General features: G+C 37.8%; 1 protein-coding gene across 37 annotated transcripts in view; it reads left to right on the top strand.

Annotated features, from left to right (window-relative positions):
• Positions 1-18,994, top strand: part of INPP4A (inositol polyphosphate-4-phosphatase type I A) — a 111,831-nt gene that overhangs the window by 78,599 nt on the left and 14,238 nt on the right. For 15 of the 37 annotated variants that reach the window (XM_088160002.1, XM_088159996.1, XM_088159983.1 and 12 more), the window contains 10 exons: positions 125-142; positions 2,612-2,795; positions 4,271-4,489; positions 5,615-5,753; positions 8,618-8,650; positions 11,280-11,455; positions 13,171-13,294; positions 14,136-14,262; positions 14,629-14,769; positions 16,719-16,816. In XM_088160002.1, the coding sequence (XP_088016128.1) occupies positions 125-142; positions 2,612-2,795; positions 4,271-4,489; positions 5,615-5,753; positions 8,618-8,650; positions 11,280-11,455; positions 13,171-13,294; positions 14,136-14,262; positions 14,629-14,769; positions 16,719-16,816 (1,259 nt within the window). The remainder of the gene's footprint in view (positions 1-124; positions 143-2,611; positions 2,796-4,270; positions 4,490-5,614; positions 5,754-8,617; positions 8,651-11,279; positions 11,456-13,170; positions 13,295-14,135; positions 14,263-14,628; positions 14,770-16,718; positions 16,817-18,994) is intronic. The other 22 variants (XM_088160014.1, XM_088160011.1, XM_088160010.1 and 19 more) reach the window with 5 other exon arrangements.

Raw genomic sequence — 18,994 nt, 5'->3', positions numbered from 1 at the left:
ATGTACCCACCTTATTGAAAAAATGACTCAAATAAGTTACTTCCCCAGTCATACTTTGTTTTGTTTCTGCTTTTGGTATTTGCTAACAATCTGCTAATTTTATTTTGGTTTTTTGTTTTTGTAGCAGTTATGAGGAGTGTTGGTGAGTTTTCTGTTTCTGAGAGTTCTATAGAGGGTTTCTGTTCTATGGGTTATTTTATTTTCCTTTTCTTTGGCAAAGATCTGATGTGTTTTAAAGTGTGCAGGGCTTTTTAATGTCATGCATCATGGTATCCCTAACTGTGCTCTAAGTAACTGTAGCTGCTTTGTAGAACATGATGTGTGAATGAATTTCATTTCATCTGCAATGTTTGTTTGCAATGAACAGCTAGCTTCCTGGTTCTCTCTGATCATAAGAAGTTAAAAAACTGAAAATCAGAACACAAGGATTTTAAATATTTTCCTTTATTTCAAATGAAAACTATCTGGAATGAGAAACTTTTCTGCCAGTGATGGAAGATAATTAGGATAATTTTATGTATTATAAAACCTTAATGTGACAGATTTGGCATGGTGTATATTTTTGTAATCCATGTCTTTATTTAAACATTTTCACATAATATTTTCCCTCATTTTGTGGTGTTCAGTGCTATCAAAAGCAGATATTACTGGATGGTTCAAAAATTAAGAAGTTTTGCTCTAAATTAGTCTTATTAAGGTTGAAACCCTAATTCACTGAGAGTATAAGTCTGTGTTACAGTTTGCTGGTATAATACAATGAGAGCTGTTCATTTGAAAAAGCAATTGCAGGTTGGAAAGTAAGTATATGTGAACTTTACACCATAATTTTTCCCCTCAATCATCCTAGCAAATGTTTATGATTAAAAACGTAATAACTCTAAATCCAATCTCAGTGTGCTGCATGGCCTTTTCTGCCAACTGTGTCTTTATGCATGTTAACCACACTGTCATGGAAAGAAATTGCTCAGAGGAATTGTCACTAAGATCACTTGTCACTAGAAAGCACAAATCAAGTATAGGGAAAGCCCTAAAAGCTGAGATTAATTTGCTGTATGGCACAGCAGTACTGGGGAGTGGTTGTTCTCTGCCCCACTAGGGTGAGCACAAACAAGGAAACTCTTTCAGGAATTGCTTCCGAGTTACATCCTGTGAAAACAAATCCCTCATCTTTCTTTTTTAATGGAGTTCAGGCAGACACTGGCATTAGGTTTCTCCCTTGCCTTAATATCTGCTAAGGGACAAGAATTGGAATTGTAGCATGATTTTGAAGTGTGCCCCACACAATCCTCATGTCCTACCTCACAGATACACTGCAGAAATTAACAGCATTGCTCTAAGGGTAGCAGAGGAGTTCACACTGCTTGGAGGTCGTGATCTGTGGTCACTGCCTGAAAAAGAAACTCCTCTCCATGTAAGCTCTCAGGGTGGCTGTCTCCATTTAACAGTGCTGAGATCAGTGCCAACAGTAGGTTCTTCTGTGCTGTTACTATGCTGAAGCCATTCATGACTGAACAACAATAATAAAATTAAGATAATACACAATTGGTGTCTCCTCATGCTTGATGCCATGTTATGAATGGGTATCACACTTGGCACAGCTGGAGATGATGTAAATGCCTGGTCTTTGGGTACCTTTCCTACTGGGAAGGAAGAACCCAGCATTTTGCTTGACAAAGGGAGTAGTGGTCAGTTGGTTCCAAATAATTAACTAAGAGCACAGCTTCAGCTTTGAGTAATTTTCTAAGTTAATTTCTAAGCTTTTGTGAATGACTCTTTCATTGGGACCAAATTACCCTTTGGAAGTGCTATTCTTTCTCCAGCAGTTGTAGAACATTTGTCTTGGATTGGATAAGCAACTTCTGTAGACATCTAAACTTAAAAGGGCACAAACTGTTCTCCACTGTGAGATAACAGTTTTAGTGTAGCTGCATTATCACCATATAAAGATATGTTTGTGCCTAGTTTAGTATATTAAGTGTGTGCTAACATAAACTACACAAAGAACAGTGTCCTTGTATTAGCCTGAAGATACATGTTGATTTTTTACATATCATAAAATTGCTTTTGCTAGTGTAACTTGATTCTGGTCTGCAGTAGAAGAAATTATATACTAGCAGAAGGACTTTTTTGTTAATACCACAGATGTTTGCATTATGGATCTGGGTGGCATTTCTGGTAGAAGAAGCACAGATTTTCTTTTCATTATGTTAGTAGATACATGATAAAACATTTTTGTAAACAAGGCCTCACTGAAGTATCTGTGTTGTAAGGAGAGGGAGAATGGAGCAAGATGTCTCTGCAAACAGTGATTCTGTATCTGATGGCAAAATCTGTTACCCATATTCTCCTCTGCAAACCTGTCCTCTGGTATACAAGCTCTGCCCACAGCCCCATGGTATTAGGGATTAGTAAATCTGCATCTGAATACTTTCAGTAAAGGCAGAGAAGTCTCTAGGATCATGTTCCTGCTGTGCAATTGCCCACTGGACTTTCACTGTTGATCACTAGTTTAGGTAATTTTTTGTTGTCTGCCATTAATTCCCCAGCATGCCACTGTAATGTGTGTACCTTTAGATCAATTTCCCCCCTAAAATCAATCTTTCTTTTTCAGCACTTCAACAGGTTCCCAGTCTATAATATACATCCCACAGGACATCGTTAGAGCAAAGGAAATTATTGCACAAATCAACACCCTGAAAACGCAAGTCAGTTACTATGCAGAAAGGCTCTCAAGAGCTGCCAAGGATAGATCAGCTAATGGCCTTGAAAGAACACTTGCCATCCTAGCAGATAAGGTAGGAGAATAATTAATTTCTCTGCTGAAGCATAGTGTGGATTTTTTTCTGTCTGTACCTTTAGGAGGTTTTCTTGAAACATTTGTTTTACCTTTTTCTGTAGTGTGTTGTAACAGGCGGAGTCCTTAAAAAAAATTGTATCAGCCTTTAGAAGTTCCTGTTTTTATTTACATTGTCTCTTACTTTTGATACTCTTGCCTTCACCTCCTCTTGAAAGTGCAGTGGAGAGCAATGTCCTCTGATTCCCTCCATTCGTCACATTGCAGTAATGTGCATTCTTCACTTTCTTTTATATCCTTTTCTCCATAACCACCTGGGATTTTTTAATGTTCTCAGTCATCTGTCAAGCAGCAGTAACTGTGTGAAGGTTAATGAAACAATTCTGTATTTTTCCACTGGTGAACTAAAGAATAATGGTGACACAGCCTTTGCTTGAATTATGGTGATGTAAACCAGTTATTTCTTGATGTATGATAACAAAAAACAGACTGGACCCACAGCTGAACACAATCTTACAGGTAGAAAAAACCCAAATACAGTTTTACTGACCTCTTCCATCCTTGAAGCAGATCTGAAGGTTCTAAACAGCAGTAATGGCCAATCAACTTGCTATAAATGGTCCCAGTGGAAGGGATATGCATATAACTTTGTATAATGGGACCTCATGTAAATGTATTATTTATTATAATACTCGTTCTAAATTAGTACAGTGTATAACTGTGGGATTTCCTACAACTGGATTATGTGAACAAATAACATATTAATGTCTTGTTTGTATTTTTTTTAATAGACACATAGGTCACATAGTTTCATATTCATATGGCTTACAGAAATCATTTAATACAACACAGCAAAATAAGACAGGGAACAAATTGCATTGATTAATGGGTTATACCTTCAACTCTCCTCTTAAGTCTTGTTATGATTTTAGACAGGATGATTGGGGTGAAGCCTGATCTTCCTGGTGTGGCAACTGCTGTGTGAGGTATGAAAATCATTTAATATAGAATATAGTGAGTTGGAAGGGACTAACCTGGATCATTCTGATCCTGCACCGCTAGACTCACACCATGTGTCTGAGAGCATTGTTCAAACACTTCTTGAACTCTGTCAGGCTTGCTGCTGTGGCCACTTCTCTGGGGAGCCTGTTCCAGTGCTAAAACACTGCTCATGTCTGTACCTTGTTCTAAGCTGAAATGCAAGTAAAGATGAATTGCACATTCCTTAGTGACATTTTCAACAATTGCAAGTCTAATATGGTAGTACAAACTTTGGAAATGTATCATTTGTGTTTTGGGATGATCCTATACTATTTTTTAAGGTGATTCTGTAAAGGTATTCAAAAGGCACCTTAAAGCAATAATTTATTTTACAGAACATTACTTTTTTTATTCTTTCTTAAAAGAAAATACGGTATAGATATTGTGTATGGAATAACGGAAAGTTTTCAAAGCATGGAATTTATTGCTTTTTAGACCCGGCAACTTGTCACAGTTTGTGACTGCAAGTTGTTGGCAAATTCAATACATGGACTGAATGCTGCAAGGCCAGACTATATAGCTTCAAAAGCATCTCCAACCTCTGGAGAAGGGGAACAAGTGATGCTAAGAAATGATCAAGATACACTTGTGGCCAGATGGACGGGAAGAAACAGCCGATCTTCTCTGCAGGTGGACTGGCATGAAGAAGAATGGGTATGTTTGCACAGTGGAGTGATGAATCCTTGGTTCTTTGGACTTTCTTTTTTAATAAGCTCTGTAGCTGCTCACTAGATATGCATAGGAGGAGTATATAGGAGGTATTGGTCATCTAGCAAAGATGTTGTCTCTATCCTGCAGGCAGTTACTCCTTGGCAATACAAGCAGGCTTTAATAAATATTTCTGGGTCTCCTAAACTGTGGAAATTGTTACAGTAGGTGCACAGCATTTTTAAGGTGAAGAAATAGCTTTTAAAGTGAAAAACTGAACATACTACAATGGGCTTTTGCACTCTCCCAAATAAAGTGAATTTTTTAGATGTTACCTATGCAATTTAGCCTTCCTCTTACAGAAATTCTCCTGTAACCATTTAGAACTTGCAGTCGATCACTGTTTTGATTATGAATAGCATTTTAAAACTGCTTGCACAAAGTATTTGAATGATTTTCCCTCTCACACTGCCAATCAAAATGAGAATTGGACTGTGTAAATTCTGTCATTGTGTTAAATAAACGGAAGTTAACTAAATCTCACAAATAGTCAAGATTAATTAAAGCAATTACTAATATTGTGAAATACCAATTTTTAAAAGAGATTCAATTCATTTTGGAAATGGCTCCTTGCTAATTGTAATTATTTTGGCATGGTTTGACTTACAGTCAAAGTCACAGTAATAAGATACTATAAATAAAGCTAATTCGGTATTTAGACATTACTATAATGCAGTAATTTTATCTGTTGTTCACTGAGTTACAGAGAAGAAAAAGATATGTGATTGTATACAATTATTATGTCAAACATGAATTTCAAGAGTAAACAATGGTGCCAGCTCGAGATTGGAATTATAGTGCAGCAAGACGAACTTAAAATTGTTTGGCAAGCTTACACAGAAAACAACTTTGGAGTTTACCACAGAAGTTATGTCACTATGTATTGTTGACATCCTGGTATACATTATTTGTATATCCATAATTTGTGTGCACACATACAACCACAATAGCCCAGAGGAAACTTTGCAAAGGAATTGTGACTAGAATCACAGGAGGAAATATATCACCAAGGGATTTGTTACCCAGTGTCTCTTTTGGTTTTAAACTGAGAAAGAAATGTTTTCTTTTAAGGAGAAAGTTTGGTTGAATGTCGACAAAAGCCTGGAGTGTATCATACAGCGAGTGGACAAACTTCTCCAGAAGGAGCGCCTGCAAAGTGACAGCTGTGAGGACGTTTTCCAGTGTGATGCCAGCAGTACTAGTAAGAAAGGTAATCGGGACAGTCGTGCCTACTGGATAAATCCAGAAGATTTAAATGAGACCTCATCATCCTCACCACCTTCATCATCCTCACCACCATCTTCATCCACACCATCCTGTGCATGCCATTCTCTCAGGACAAGTGCGTATGCCGGACACTGCTCCTCACTGCTGCTCTCTTCCTGTGTGCTGGCATCATTCCTAAGCCTCCCTTACAGCCCTCCATGTGTTCTTAGCTCAGTGGTGGTGTTAAGCAGTGATGTCAGGCAGAAAGAGCTGTTGGTGTACTGGGAGCTGTTAAGCCCATTACTTATTTTGAAGTCCTGGTCCCACTGAAATCATTGCCAAATCCTTTGATGGCAGTGGCACTTGGTTTTTACTCTGTGTGTTTTAAAACAAAACAGTTTTAAAGTAAAACAGTTGTATGGGTTATCACATGACAGACACCACCTCTGGTAGCTTTCCTATTGGCTTCAGCTTCTTTGCAGCAATCAAAGCTCATTACAGATAGATAAAACATGAGAGAAGTGCAGGCACTACTGAAAAGCTGTCTGATAATCCCAGCTAGACTCCTAAACCATGGGAGAGGACCCCAAGCAGTCCCATTAGATTGAGCTGAATGTAGATGAACCTAACAATTTAAAGCAAATTTTGACCCAAATTGTGGTGCTGAGGCACTCAATTATTTAGACTTCTTGTAGCTGGAATGTCGGAATTGGCAGTGCAAGCTCTTAGTTGAATAATCAATTCAAAATTTAAGCTCAAGTGGAAGTTGTATTGAATCCAATGTAAAGTTGTGAGCATGTAAATGAAATACATTCTTATCAGGTTAGATTGACAGTTTGGCAGCTGTACATTAGATTTCAGAATTATTTTATTTACTTATATACTTACTTGACTTATTCTTACATTCTTTACATGTGATCACTCTGATTTGGCCACTTAGTAGCGCAGGTGGGCAAAGTGAAGCTCTAAAAAGATTGATCTGTGTTCTCATTTCCTTTGTCCTGTTCTGTCTTATTGTTGAATGGCCCTTTGTCCCTTATGTGTGTCTGTGACTTCATGTCCATCACATTGTTAGTACTGCAGTGGAACCCAGTGCCTTAAGAAGAAAAAGGCAAAAAGGAAATGAAAATTAATGTTACTGTATTTTTGTGTAGCTTTGCATGTTACCTGTAGTTTTAGTATCTTAGACAACCGTGTTTTTCTAGACTGACATTTTTCTGTATTATTAAAAAATGGGAGAGTAGGTTCTTGTTTCATTAATCTTTGACTAAATTTATTCTACTGATTTAATACCTATAAATGTTTTTGTTTGCTAGCTAGTTTACATGAAGTTTTATGTGTATTTACATGTAAATTTAATCAGTAACCTTCAATGCACATTCACATAAATAATTATATGCTGTGGATTTTTAGTACTAAACATTTACAGGAAAAATCTGTGATGAATTATATCAGAAGCTTTTCCCAAGACAATGTGAAGCTGAAAACACCTTAGAACAATATTTTTCTACCATCTTCAATGGATCTTTTAATTCTGCTCTGAATCTTGACACTTAAACCATATAAAAGTGGAATTGGCTGCATGGACCTAACAAAGATTTTGTTAGTGCAAAGAATTTCTCTAACTTTTCCTTGCTGTCCTTCCAAAATAGGAAAAAAATCTTTCTATTTAACCAACAGAACCTGGGGCAGAATTGAAGGACAAAGAAGGTCCTTTCTCTAAGTTTTTCTTATTAGTAATTCTGCATTTTGAATAAATGAGCAGAGAGCAGACAAATTGTTTTGAAAGCAATATAAAAACCAGCCAAGCAAGATAGTTCCACAATTGGTAACAAAGAAACAGTAAAATTTTATTGAAGGGCTTTAGAGGATCTCTCAAGAAATGAATGTTTGTGAAAGAAAATACTGCCTGAAATAGTAGAAGGAAAACTTAAAAAAAAATATTTCAAACCTACTTAGGTTATTGGCCTAGATATTCATTACTAAAATTGCATGGGGACATATAGTTTCTTTAGTGAACATGATGAATTCTAATTTATTAAGAAGTTTTTTCTGATTATCTAGCTGAGATGATTGTCCTGAAGCACACTATTGAATTTTATATTTTCTGTTGTTATGTTCAGATTTATAATTAATTGACTAGTGAATCTAGATATAAACAACAGAAGCTTAAATCCTGTTAGCTTAGTAAACTGCTTTTCATTAATGCAGGGCTTGCTATAACAGGGCACATGTTATTTTTTTACTGTTAGCATTGACCTGTACTATATTTTCATCTGACACCTTGATCCTCCCACTGAAGTGAGTATGGAATACTCACAGATTTCACTGGTGGGGTTCCAGCCCTTAATATGCATTTGAATGTTTCTTTTAATTATCTCAGAAATTGTGTGACAGAATTTTGACTGAGGTAGCAAAGTACTGGTTTTTTATTACTCTTGCATTGTGGGTGCCTTAATGTCATTTTCTGTTAAGTGCATTGAACTTACTGCTGGTCTTTTGCTCTTCTGTTTAGCAGCCTTACTGCCAGCTTAATCTATAATTGCAGTAAACCAGTGGTTCTCAAATGGTGCCCTGTGGATCACTGGGGATTGACAGTGCCCTTGCTGGTGATCCACAGCAAGCCTCTGAGCTAGCAGGTACTGGCTTTCCTCCAAGTACCCATCCAGGTGTTCCTCTGATCAGAACAATGGAGTGGAGGAGACAGCCCGTGCCCTCCATGCTTGTGGGCAGCAAAGTATTTCTGCTGAGCTCCTCTTCACTCAGTGAAAATGTTTGAGAACCCTGGCATTGAGCATTTGAGTTGCTTGTATTTAGACTGTGTTGCTGCTCCTTAATCATGCATGTTGCCCCTCCATTTCTGTGCAGATTGCAGCCCTACTCCGGAAGAATCTGCCCCAGGTATGTGCATTCATGGCTTCTGCTTCTCCTGGAAACTGCAGGGGTTTGTTCATGGTTAAGTGAACAAGTGCCTTGCTTTAAGATGGACCATTTTGAAATGGCAGTGCTTTACTACACCACGTGAGTTACCTAAGCTTTTGAGAAGTTTATTATTTCCTGAGAGTGCAGGGGGTATCTGGTCATTTTGCATGCCCAGATATGGGAGAGCACTTGTTCAGGGCCTCTGGTTTCTCCAGCTGATGTGTTTTAGCAAACTGTTGTAGGTGACAAGGGTTTGAGGCCTGTTCCAAACGTCATTGAAGTCTGTGGGAGTCTGATATTTCAGACATGCTCTTTCACACGTGCTGTTGAGCTGGTCTTTCTGAATGTGAAGTCAAGCAGAACATGGAGGAATTAACAAGGCTGATGGAAAATCTCTGTTGTGGATGCACACCAAATAGTGTTGGGGATTGCAAGTCTCATGTTTCAGGATACAGAATTTAGGAGACTCATCCCAGTGTTAACCTTCTTTCTTCTGTCCTTGTCCCTCTGTACTTAATATGAAAAGACTAAAATATCTTTTCAAGGCCTTGGAGGACAGTTGTTTTAATAATATTTTATTGCTCGGGAGAAGAGAGACTCTTAGGGCGAAAAATGCAAGAACTTTTCCCACCTGATATTACATCTTACAGGCTTTATGTATTTGGTTCTCTTAATGACACACTGTTTTCCTATGAAATAGTCAGTAGTATATAGTCAGCAAAAATTTGCTATGTGAACTCATTGGCCTCCCCAACACCCCTACTTTGTTCCAACCTAATTTGAAACTGGGAGTGCAATTCGTTTTATTCTTGTTTACTGTTAATAACAACTGCCATTGACTAAAAAAATAAAAGAACACAGGTGAGACCTCTGTGAAGTAGGTAACAAAAATAATTTACAGTTTTGCAGACTGACAAGGGTTTGTTTTTTCATGGCCATTTTCCAGCCAGGAGAATACACAGCACAGAGGATTTTTGCTTACTACCTTGGATGAGTGCCTGCATTGTATATGAATGGTGGGAGAAAAAAACTCATCTAATAATTACATTATCTTCACCAGTGTACTTTGTAATTACCAAAGATAAACAAAACTTTCAAATGAAGTGCTGTCAGATACACTATAGTTTTGAATCTTCACTGAGTTAGTAACTCTATTCATGTATGTACATACAGTCAGTGAGATGATGATGTGCTGGAAGATATTTTCGGTTCTTGTTATTCTCATTTGCTTACAGAAAGGCTCTTAAACGCAGTAAGAGAAGCACTGTTAGTATCATCTGTATTTTGCTTTCTAAGTGTTCACAAGGCCATGTTATGGCATCTGACTAATTTTGAGATAAAATATTTAATAGAATTTAAAAGACAAGCTGTGATTCCTTGCCTGTTCTTTTGATGTCTCCTGCTTTTTTTAAGGCAATGAAACAGAGTCAAACAGCTTCCCCTTTGTGTAGTTTGTTAGGTTATCTGTCTTACCACATAGAACAAAAGCCAAAAGGATAGTTCTGTTAATCTTGCCAGATATGTTTCTGTTAGCAGACTTCCAGAGTTCCCCTCTTTGGCTGGTTATCAAAGGAACATTTATTATTACTGACTTAGTACTGCCTTTGAGTCAAAATCCCAAACAATTTCCTTTCAGGGGCTTTAAGTGTCTCATTCATGCAGGTTCTGGTCTGTACATTGCCTTGTTCCTACAGCCAGCTGGGGTGAGAGTTGTGTGTGTGTTGTTTGTGAGCTCTGGTGCTTTTGAAAAATTAAACATATTGTCCTGCCCTTTAAAAAGAGAAGGACTCAGACGACTCAGTTTCACTTCGATGCTTCCTATGCTGGACCTTGAAGAGAATCCCTCTGGGCCATATCTTGTGTATTTCAGTGGAAGAAAAGCTCCAAAGTACTTCCAAGAATCTGTATGACTCCCATCTAAATCACTATGTTTAGTATTTCTTGTTATCTAGCTTAAAGCCTTTAAAACTCAGGAGACAGGAAACAATTAAAAGAGTACTTACATTAATTTCTCTCCAAACACCTTATTATTCTTAGCTGCAAATAGGAGATGAGCATCATCTTGCCTCACTGAGGTGCAATAAAGATCCACAAGTTGTTGAGGCAGTTGAATGATACATCTATGAGCCTAGAGATTCAAAAGGCAGGATATTTGGGAGGAATCTCATTGACAGAAATGGCTAAGCAAATGGTCCCTATTTCTGTAATACAGTGGACTCCTTACTGTCTGTCCATGTATGTGTAGTGAAAGAGTTTGTTTGAAAATGAACATGCAGTTATATACAGTTCTGTATATAGTTATTCGTGTTTCTGTTATGATTTCCAAATCAGCTATTGTTATGTGGGCACAAATTCTGGTAACCTTTACATGGTCTGGAAAGTCATAACAGCTTTACAGAGCAAAATTCTCCGTATTTTCCTCATGCAAAAACCACACTGTAAGGTTACCTAATTATTACAAAGCAGAGAATAACAATCCAGCCAAAATAAAATGAGTTCTAAATGTGAATTATCCACAGCTTTGACTTGCAACAGGAAGTTTCTTCTTACTGTGGGTTTGTTTCAAATAAAGTGCTTCTAGTGCTGCTAATTTTTTTTTTCTTTTAACCAGGTGAATGGAGTGAAGCTCTTTATCCCTTGCTGACCACACTCACCGACTGTGTAGCCATGATGAGCGACAAGGCAAAGAAAGCCATGGTGTTTTTATTAATGCAGGACAGTGCCCCAACAATAGGGCTCTGCCTGAGCCTTCAGTATCGCAGGGATGTTGTCTTCTGCCAGACTGTAAGCAACCAAATGTGCATGATTTGATTTCACTTCCATGTTTGGTGGGGTTTCTATGAAATATAAGGGATTACTCTTTCTGGAGTTTTTCAGATCTCTTCTCAGGTTCTGACACTGATTTCCCCTCACAAGCTGTGCTATCCTGTCCTTACTGGTTACTTACATGCATTTGACAATACATAAATTAGGTATCCCCTTGGATATACATTCACTATTGAAAACAAAAATTATTCCAGAGCTAGTAAAAATAACCTTGCTGTATTCAGAAACAACCTTTGCCTTCCAATGCCACCGAGCCAAAGCAGAAGTAAGATGTGAAAGAGGGGGGCAAAAAGGTCTGTGAGTAGCAGGTGTACTCCCTCAGTTACCTTTTTTTTTGTTTTCTGCATTGAGAAACTCAGCAGGACATATGGTACCTAAGGACAGAAGTCCAGCTATGGGAAGAGAAATTAGTTCTCTTTTTTTTTCCACAGAAGTTCTGTTTCTGGACCTGCTGGCATCTCTTGTGTCAGACACTGATGAGCAGGTGTCTGCACTAAAAAAAATTTCCACTGCCCATAGAGAACAAATTTTTCTCCCCACTACATTTATGTAGTGTGTCTGCTTTCCTATGAAATCACTATCTTGTTCATTTATTTCAAACAATTTGTATTATGGACATCATTGTCAGGGCTTTTTTCCCATAATGTAATATCAAAAATGTAAAACAAGTGACAGGATGAGAGGAAATGTCCTCATATTGTGCCAGGAGAGATTTAGATTAGATATTAGGAAAATTTTCTTCATGGAAGGGGTTGTTAAGACCTGGAGTGGGTTGCCCAGGAAAGTGGTGGAGTCACCATCCCTGAAGTGTTCAAAAAAATGTGTGGATATGGCAGTTGAGGACATGGTTTGGTGGTGCATGTGTTGGTGGTGCTGGGTTGGACTTGGCGATCTTGGAGGTGTTTTCCAACCTTAACGGTTCTGTGGTTCTGTGATCTCATGGAGAGAAAATCAGGGAATTTTCCTGCATAAAACTCACCTCATGATGCAGATAATTTTTAAACTCAATCCTTTGAATGTTTACCCATCATGATCAGAACTTTTGTTTAATTCTATAACAAAGTCATGCACCTGTGTACATAATATATGGCCATTGTCTGGGAAATTCCTTTGTTGACAATGAATTAAGACTAGTATTAATCTTAGATAATATTACTGACCTTAGTCCTAGATCTACAGGATCTTGTAGAGAGTTTAAATCTGTGTAATGCAAACTGATACTGCCTTTTTAAGCTTTCTCAAATGTCATTTTTGAAAAACAGTAATTTATTCATACTATCAAAATTCTTAACCCAGAACTAGCTTTTCTGTGTTGCTTTTCTGTCTAAAACTGAAACAACTCTCTAAGGAGAAACTTCTGTAATTCATAAGTTGTAGACCCTACCACAAAGTGATCATGTTCAGAAAACAAAAAAGTGTGAGATCTACAGCAGCCCCATTTTGAGACAGCTTGTGAGATGAAGGCAGCATGCCCTGAATCTGATTTTATGAATGTTTTGGGTTTTCATTGGTTGGTTGTCTTCAGCTGTAAGGAAGAGAAGATGTTTAAGGGAAAAGAGCATCTGTTTGACAGATTTTATTGCACCTCTTATGCATGCTATCATTTTTGTTTGGGGCTGAAGAACTTTTTTTATTTTGAATCATTTCATTCTTGTCTGTTTCCTCTCTCACAGCTGACAGCTCTCATTTGTGGTTTCATTATCAAGCTGAGGAACTGCCTGCATGATGATGGATTTCTAAGACAACTCTACACCATTGGCTTGCTGGCACAGTTTGAGAGCCTGCTGAGCACTTATGGTAAAGGCACGGGGCCAGGGGGTGGGAATAGCTGTTGAGTCAGCAAATTCTGATTAAATTGGCTACAGCAGGATGTGAGTGTTTGGGCTCTGCAACAAAATCTGCAGTTCAGCTACAAAATGATTTTGAAAACTAAAATGCAAAACTAGATCATAGCTGAAGTACTTAATTATCTGACAACTCTGAATTTCTTCACACTTACTTGAATTACTTTTAAAAGATGAAGTGTACTTCTTTTATAATAAAATTTCAAAGGTTTAAGAAAGACTAAAATGTATCACAATGGTCTTTAGGTCTTTTTCAGAAAATAATTGGATGAAAGTTCTGGTAAGCTGGGAGAAACTGTGCCCAAAATACACTTTTTGAATTTTCTTGAAACTTCTGTAGTCTCGCAGCACAATGTGAGACCAAAGAGAGAATATGAAAAGGGAAAGGACTTCATTCAGAAGTGTTTCACTCCTATGTCTCAAAAGCTGTCTGGTTGCTGGTTAGGGAGTGCTTTACCCAGAAAATCTTGAATACTTTGTAGCTACTCTAGTGCAAAGGTTTTCATGGCTCTGACAATGCTGAGAAGTACTTATTAGCATCATCTAACTTGGAAAATCAGCATATAAACTACTTAAAAGAACAGTAGTCTGGACTGTTCTAGAGAACTGGTGTTTTCTAAACTCAAAAAATCAGCCATGACATTGTCTGTAGGTCAAGGGCGAAGCCTGGGCTGTAGCACTGGTTTATCTGTGGTATTTCTTCATGGGGTGATGGCCTACTGTTGTCATCCAATTGACAAAGGGAAGTTGTGCATAACAAGTAAATGCAATTCACTTTTTCCTCTTGGATTTAGGTGAGGAGCTGGCAATGCTGGAGGACATGAGTTTGGGAATCATGGACTTGAGGAATGTAACCTTTAAAGTAACTCAGGCTACATCAAATACATCTACTGATATGCTGCCAGTCATCACTGGAAATCGGTAAACAACAATGAATATACTTTATTCTTGATGAGTGGGAACATGCCAAAGCTTGGCTTTTTCTACCCAAGTTGTAGAAGAATTGCAGTATTAATAAGAGCAGAGAAAAATCAGCTATTGTCAGGAAATTGGCAGATCTGATTTGAATGTCTGTGAGGATATAAATGCAATGGTTGAACTACAATAGATTTTCTGACTGGAAGCAATTTGTGACAGTTCCTTAGAGTCAGTCTTGACTCTAAGGTTGATGGTTGCTTTTTAATGGTTATATTATATTCTAGGTGTTATCCCTCTTTAGATAAATAACACATTCTCAGAATGTAGCTTTTTGATTTTTATGTCTAACAGCTGTTTATTTCTTTCCAGTGATGGATTTAACGTGAGGATCCCTCTGCCAAGCGCCTTGTTTGATTTGTTGCCGCGCGAGATTCAAAGTGGAATGTTACTGAGGGTTCAGCCTGTTCTTTTCAATGTGGGAATCAATGAGCAGCAAACCCTAGCAGAGAAGTAGGTATCCAGTCAGGCAAGGTCAGCCTTACTGGCAGCTCAGCAGTGGAACTACATTGATGCAGAATTGTGCTCTTGCTGAACTGAAGCCATTCAGTTTCTCCAGTTCATGAACATGGGAACACTGTTCTAAATGAATCTGCCAAATGCCAAATGAAAGGAGGTCCTTCTTTATGTGCCACATATCTTTGAAGGTCATGGCTTTGAGACTAGTGCAGGTTTATGTGGTTCAGATGTGAATTTGCAGTGGGACATCTATCAAGGGCTATTTAGCACACACGTGCTCCTTGTGACTTAAGACCTCTGTGAGTGACAGGTCACTGGAGGCTGAGATCATTCTGGGTATTGCTGTGTATTTGCTGTCTTGGTTTTGCACTCTCCCTCAGACTCCCTCTCCTGGTCACTGTCAAAATTCAGGATAACAGACCAGGTACACCTGTTTTAACATAGCCTTGCAGTATTTATGTCATGCAACCCTGTGAGGTTAGGGTTTTTGGGTGTTTTTGGCACCTACTTGTTGGGTTATTTGTTTTTAAAAAGCTAAGCAGTTAATAGTTGTTACAAAGTTATTTATTGTAGAAGCACATTAGTTTTAAAGGTAAAAGCAAAGTAAAACAATGGTAAAAGCACATGGTATAAAAAGTAAGTGGTAAAAAGCGTTAGTTTTTTTTGATGTATGTTTTTTTACAGGAACTTTTTAACAAGTTAAGACACAAACTTGGACTACTATTTTTAAAATGTATTAGAATTTAATTTTTTTAGCACGCCAGGTTATGTATAAATTATGTATATGGTTTATCTTGTTTTAGCTGAAAAATGTAAGCAATATTTTTACTATAGCTTTATTATGTCTGAAACTATGTTTTTGGAGTCTTCACGGAACTCTTAGTATCTAGGACTATGTTTTTTAACTTTCACTAATACTTGAACTTTTACACTGGTATTTAAAACCTTTTACTTATTAAAAGCACTAAAAACTTATTTTACTTACTTATACTAAAACTTAAACTTTTACCTTTGTCTTATGTGTGAGGGGCTTCAATTTATCTAAAGACTTTAATTTAATTTTTGCACTTTAATCTCTCTCTGAACAATTCAGAGAGACTCTTAACTTACTGACTCCAACGCAACACTGCTGCTGTAAAGCTGAAAAATATAATTATGTAATTATATTTGCTAGGGAAACTGTTCAGTTCTGGAAGAGCCATCAGATTCCCTCTGTTATGGCCACATCCTATAAAGAGTACATTGATGGAGCCCTGCTCCAACAGAGCACTCTGTGAAGCCAGGTACTTGCATTTGTGACAGCAGCCTCAGTACTGGGCTGAAGTGTGCGCTGTGCTGGTGGACAACGAGAAAAAGCCTAACAAAAGCATTCCAGCAATTACTGTTGTCCTCTGTTGACTACAAAGGAAGCCCAAGATGACTAGCACAGTTACAGATGTCAGCACTCTGTGATAAATTTAGATGAGATGAATCAGGGCATTGTTGACAATATTTATTACATTCATGGTTTATTACTCCTAGATCCATATTTTTCATTTACATATGTGAAATCAACATTCTCAGCCCTATCTACTGATGTTATGGTTGTTAGTATTAGTTTATGAACTAAGCTAGTAAATCCATTATTAAAAGTTGAAATTTAGGTAAAACAATTTTCCAGGTCGGAATTTAACATTGAAAGCCGAAGAATTTTAAATACTATTTTCTACAAGATTTTTCATATACCTTCCTTCCCTTTTCCTCCCTCATACTCATATGAGTATGTAATGAAGCATTACAGCAGTTCTCTGTTACACTTCACCTGGCATTTGAATGGGTAGCTAATTCCTGGAACGAATCTTTAAACTGATTTTTGGTAGACATATTGCCAAGTGCAGTTGTTTCAAAGAAAAAGAGAAACATTTTGCCTTGGGCTTAATTGTTCCTTTCTTCTCCTTTTAAAGGTTTGGGGACACCTCACTGCAAGAAATAATTAACATGGAAAGCTTAGTGCGGTTGAATTCATACTTTGAGCAGTTCAAGGAAGTTTTGCCTGATGATTGTAAGTATTTTGTAATTAATGAAAAATTTGCTTGAACAGCACAATTCAGGCTGATTTTTTTCATTTGTCTTCTTTATGTTGGTTTTTGAAATGTAGATGATACACCAGCATTAGTAACCTCCAAGAAATGATACAACTCTGTTTTAATACTTTATTACAAAGTAGGGTGGATTCAAGAGGTTTAAAGGTCAGACTGATTAACTTTCCTTTTCCAGGTTACTTTTACATCTCTAAATGGCACTATGTATTGTATAATCATGCAGTTAGGCAGCAAGATGGTTGTAAGATAAAGGTGTGAAAGTGACAGGTTCTAAAAGCAGCACTTTTATGTGCAGTTTTTGGAGATGCTCCCTGCATTTAATAATAAAACCTGCACAGAGAGCAGCTGGCAGTTTTTAGGAACTCAGTCACTTCCCTCTGTTTTAACTTTGGCACGTCCCTATTATTGTTGCATCTGCAGCCAACAACAGAGAACCTGGAAGAGAGACAAAAGCTACATGCTTAAGTTTTATTGGGTTTTTTTTTTTAGTTTTGTTTTTACTGGTTAATTTCTCTCTTGTTACTGCTTGGGGTTTTTTTAAGAAGGCTGTGGCATAAGTTATTTACATGTCATTTACATGTGACCACAAAAATGGTGAAAATTCATCAATTCATTATTATTACAGTCAAACCTCTTCTAAGGTTATTTCACGTGCCCTATAGTTGCAATTTTATTCCAGAAATACAAATACAACAGCATGCAACAGAATAGTAAGAATTCTGTCTGCTAAAGTGTATTATTACATGTTCAGTTATCCTGAATTTTTTTGATACAGCTGAGAGCAGAACCTGCTTCCTTCCATCCAGGATTCATAATAAATGCATAATAAAGACTCTGGAATGTTAGCTGCAAAATTTAATTTTTTATTGGAGCATTGGACTTTGTTGTATGATTCAAAAATTAATCAGTTTAAAATAAACTTTGTTCATGTCTTCATCTAGTCTTTTATTGTAATAATTCCCATTCATCTCCTTCCTCTCCTCTTTAATTTTGCTCGCAGTTTTTTCTTTTTCTCCAGTCTCTTCCCCAAACCTCTTATATTTGATCCAATCATCTTTTAGCTTTTGCTTTTTTTTTCCTCCTGAAAGTTGTGGTGACATTTAGGACATACAAAATGAAGCTTACACTTCTGTGAACCCTTATCAAGGGAGAATAGCATTGTACATTTAACTGCAAACCAGGTGATTATGCCCAGTTATGTAGTCAGTGATAGGTAGAGGCAAAAGGAAAAACAAACAGATCATTCTAGGGGATAAAGGTCCCACTCTCCATGTCCCTGTGTTCTTAATTCTAAACTCTGCAGAATTTTTAATAAATTAATTAGTCTTAGCTTCACTAGCTCCTTGTTCTTGTTCTGTTAGCTCTCCTTGTCTTTAGAAAGAGGAGGTGGCCTGTGCCCTCTTTCTGTTTACAGGTATTACTTTCTCTCTAGGTATAGAGTTCAAGCAGACCAGACCAAGACAGGCACAGTATTGTTAATTATAGAATAGAAGTGTAGAATTGCTTAGGTTGGAAAAGATCTTTAAGATCATCAAGTCCAACTGTTTCCCCAGCACTGCTAATGCCACTCCTAAACCATCTCCCTAAGTGCCACATCTCCACGTTTTTTAAAAACGTAAATTTACCTGCAGGAATGCTGACTCAATCACTTCCTTGAGCAGCCTATTCCAGTGCTTGACAAACCTTTCAGTGAAGACATTTCCCCTGCAGCACTGCCTGGGGTTGTTGTGACCCATGGGTAAGACCTGGTACTTGGTTGTGCTGAATTCCATAAAAGTGGCCTTGGTTTATTGATCCAGCCTGTCCAGATCTCTCTGAAGAGCTTTCCTGCCCTCCATAAATCAGCACTCCTGCCCAGCTTGGTGCCATCTGCCACTGACTGAGGATGCACTTGATCCCCTTCTCCAGATCATGGATAAAGAATTTCAACAGGACTGGCTGCAGAATTGAGGCCTGGGGAACTACACTGGTGCCCAGCCACCAGCTGGATGTGACACCGTTCACCAGCATTCTGTGGGCCTGCCCATCCAGCTGGGTTTTTTACCTAGTGAACACTGTGTCCCACCAAGCCATGAGCAGCCAGTTAGTCCAGGAGAATGCTATGGGAAGCAGCATTTAAGGCTTTGCTAAAGTCCAGG

Source organism: Sturnus vulgaris, chromosome 2 (genome assembly GCF_052056855.1).
Source record: "Sturnus vulgaris isolate bStuVul1 chromosome 2, bStuVul1.hap1, whole genome shotgun sequence".
Lineage (NCBI taxonomy): Eukaryota > Metazoa > Chordata > Aves > Passeriformes > Sturnidae > Sturnus > Sturnus vulgaris.
The sequence above is the reverse complement of the archived record's forward strand: the minus strand, read 5'-3'. Positions and strand labels throughout refer to the sequence as shown.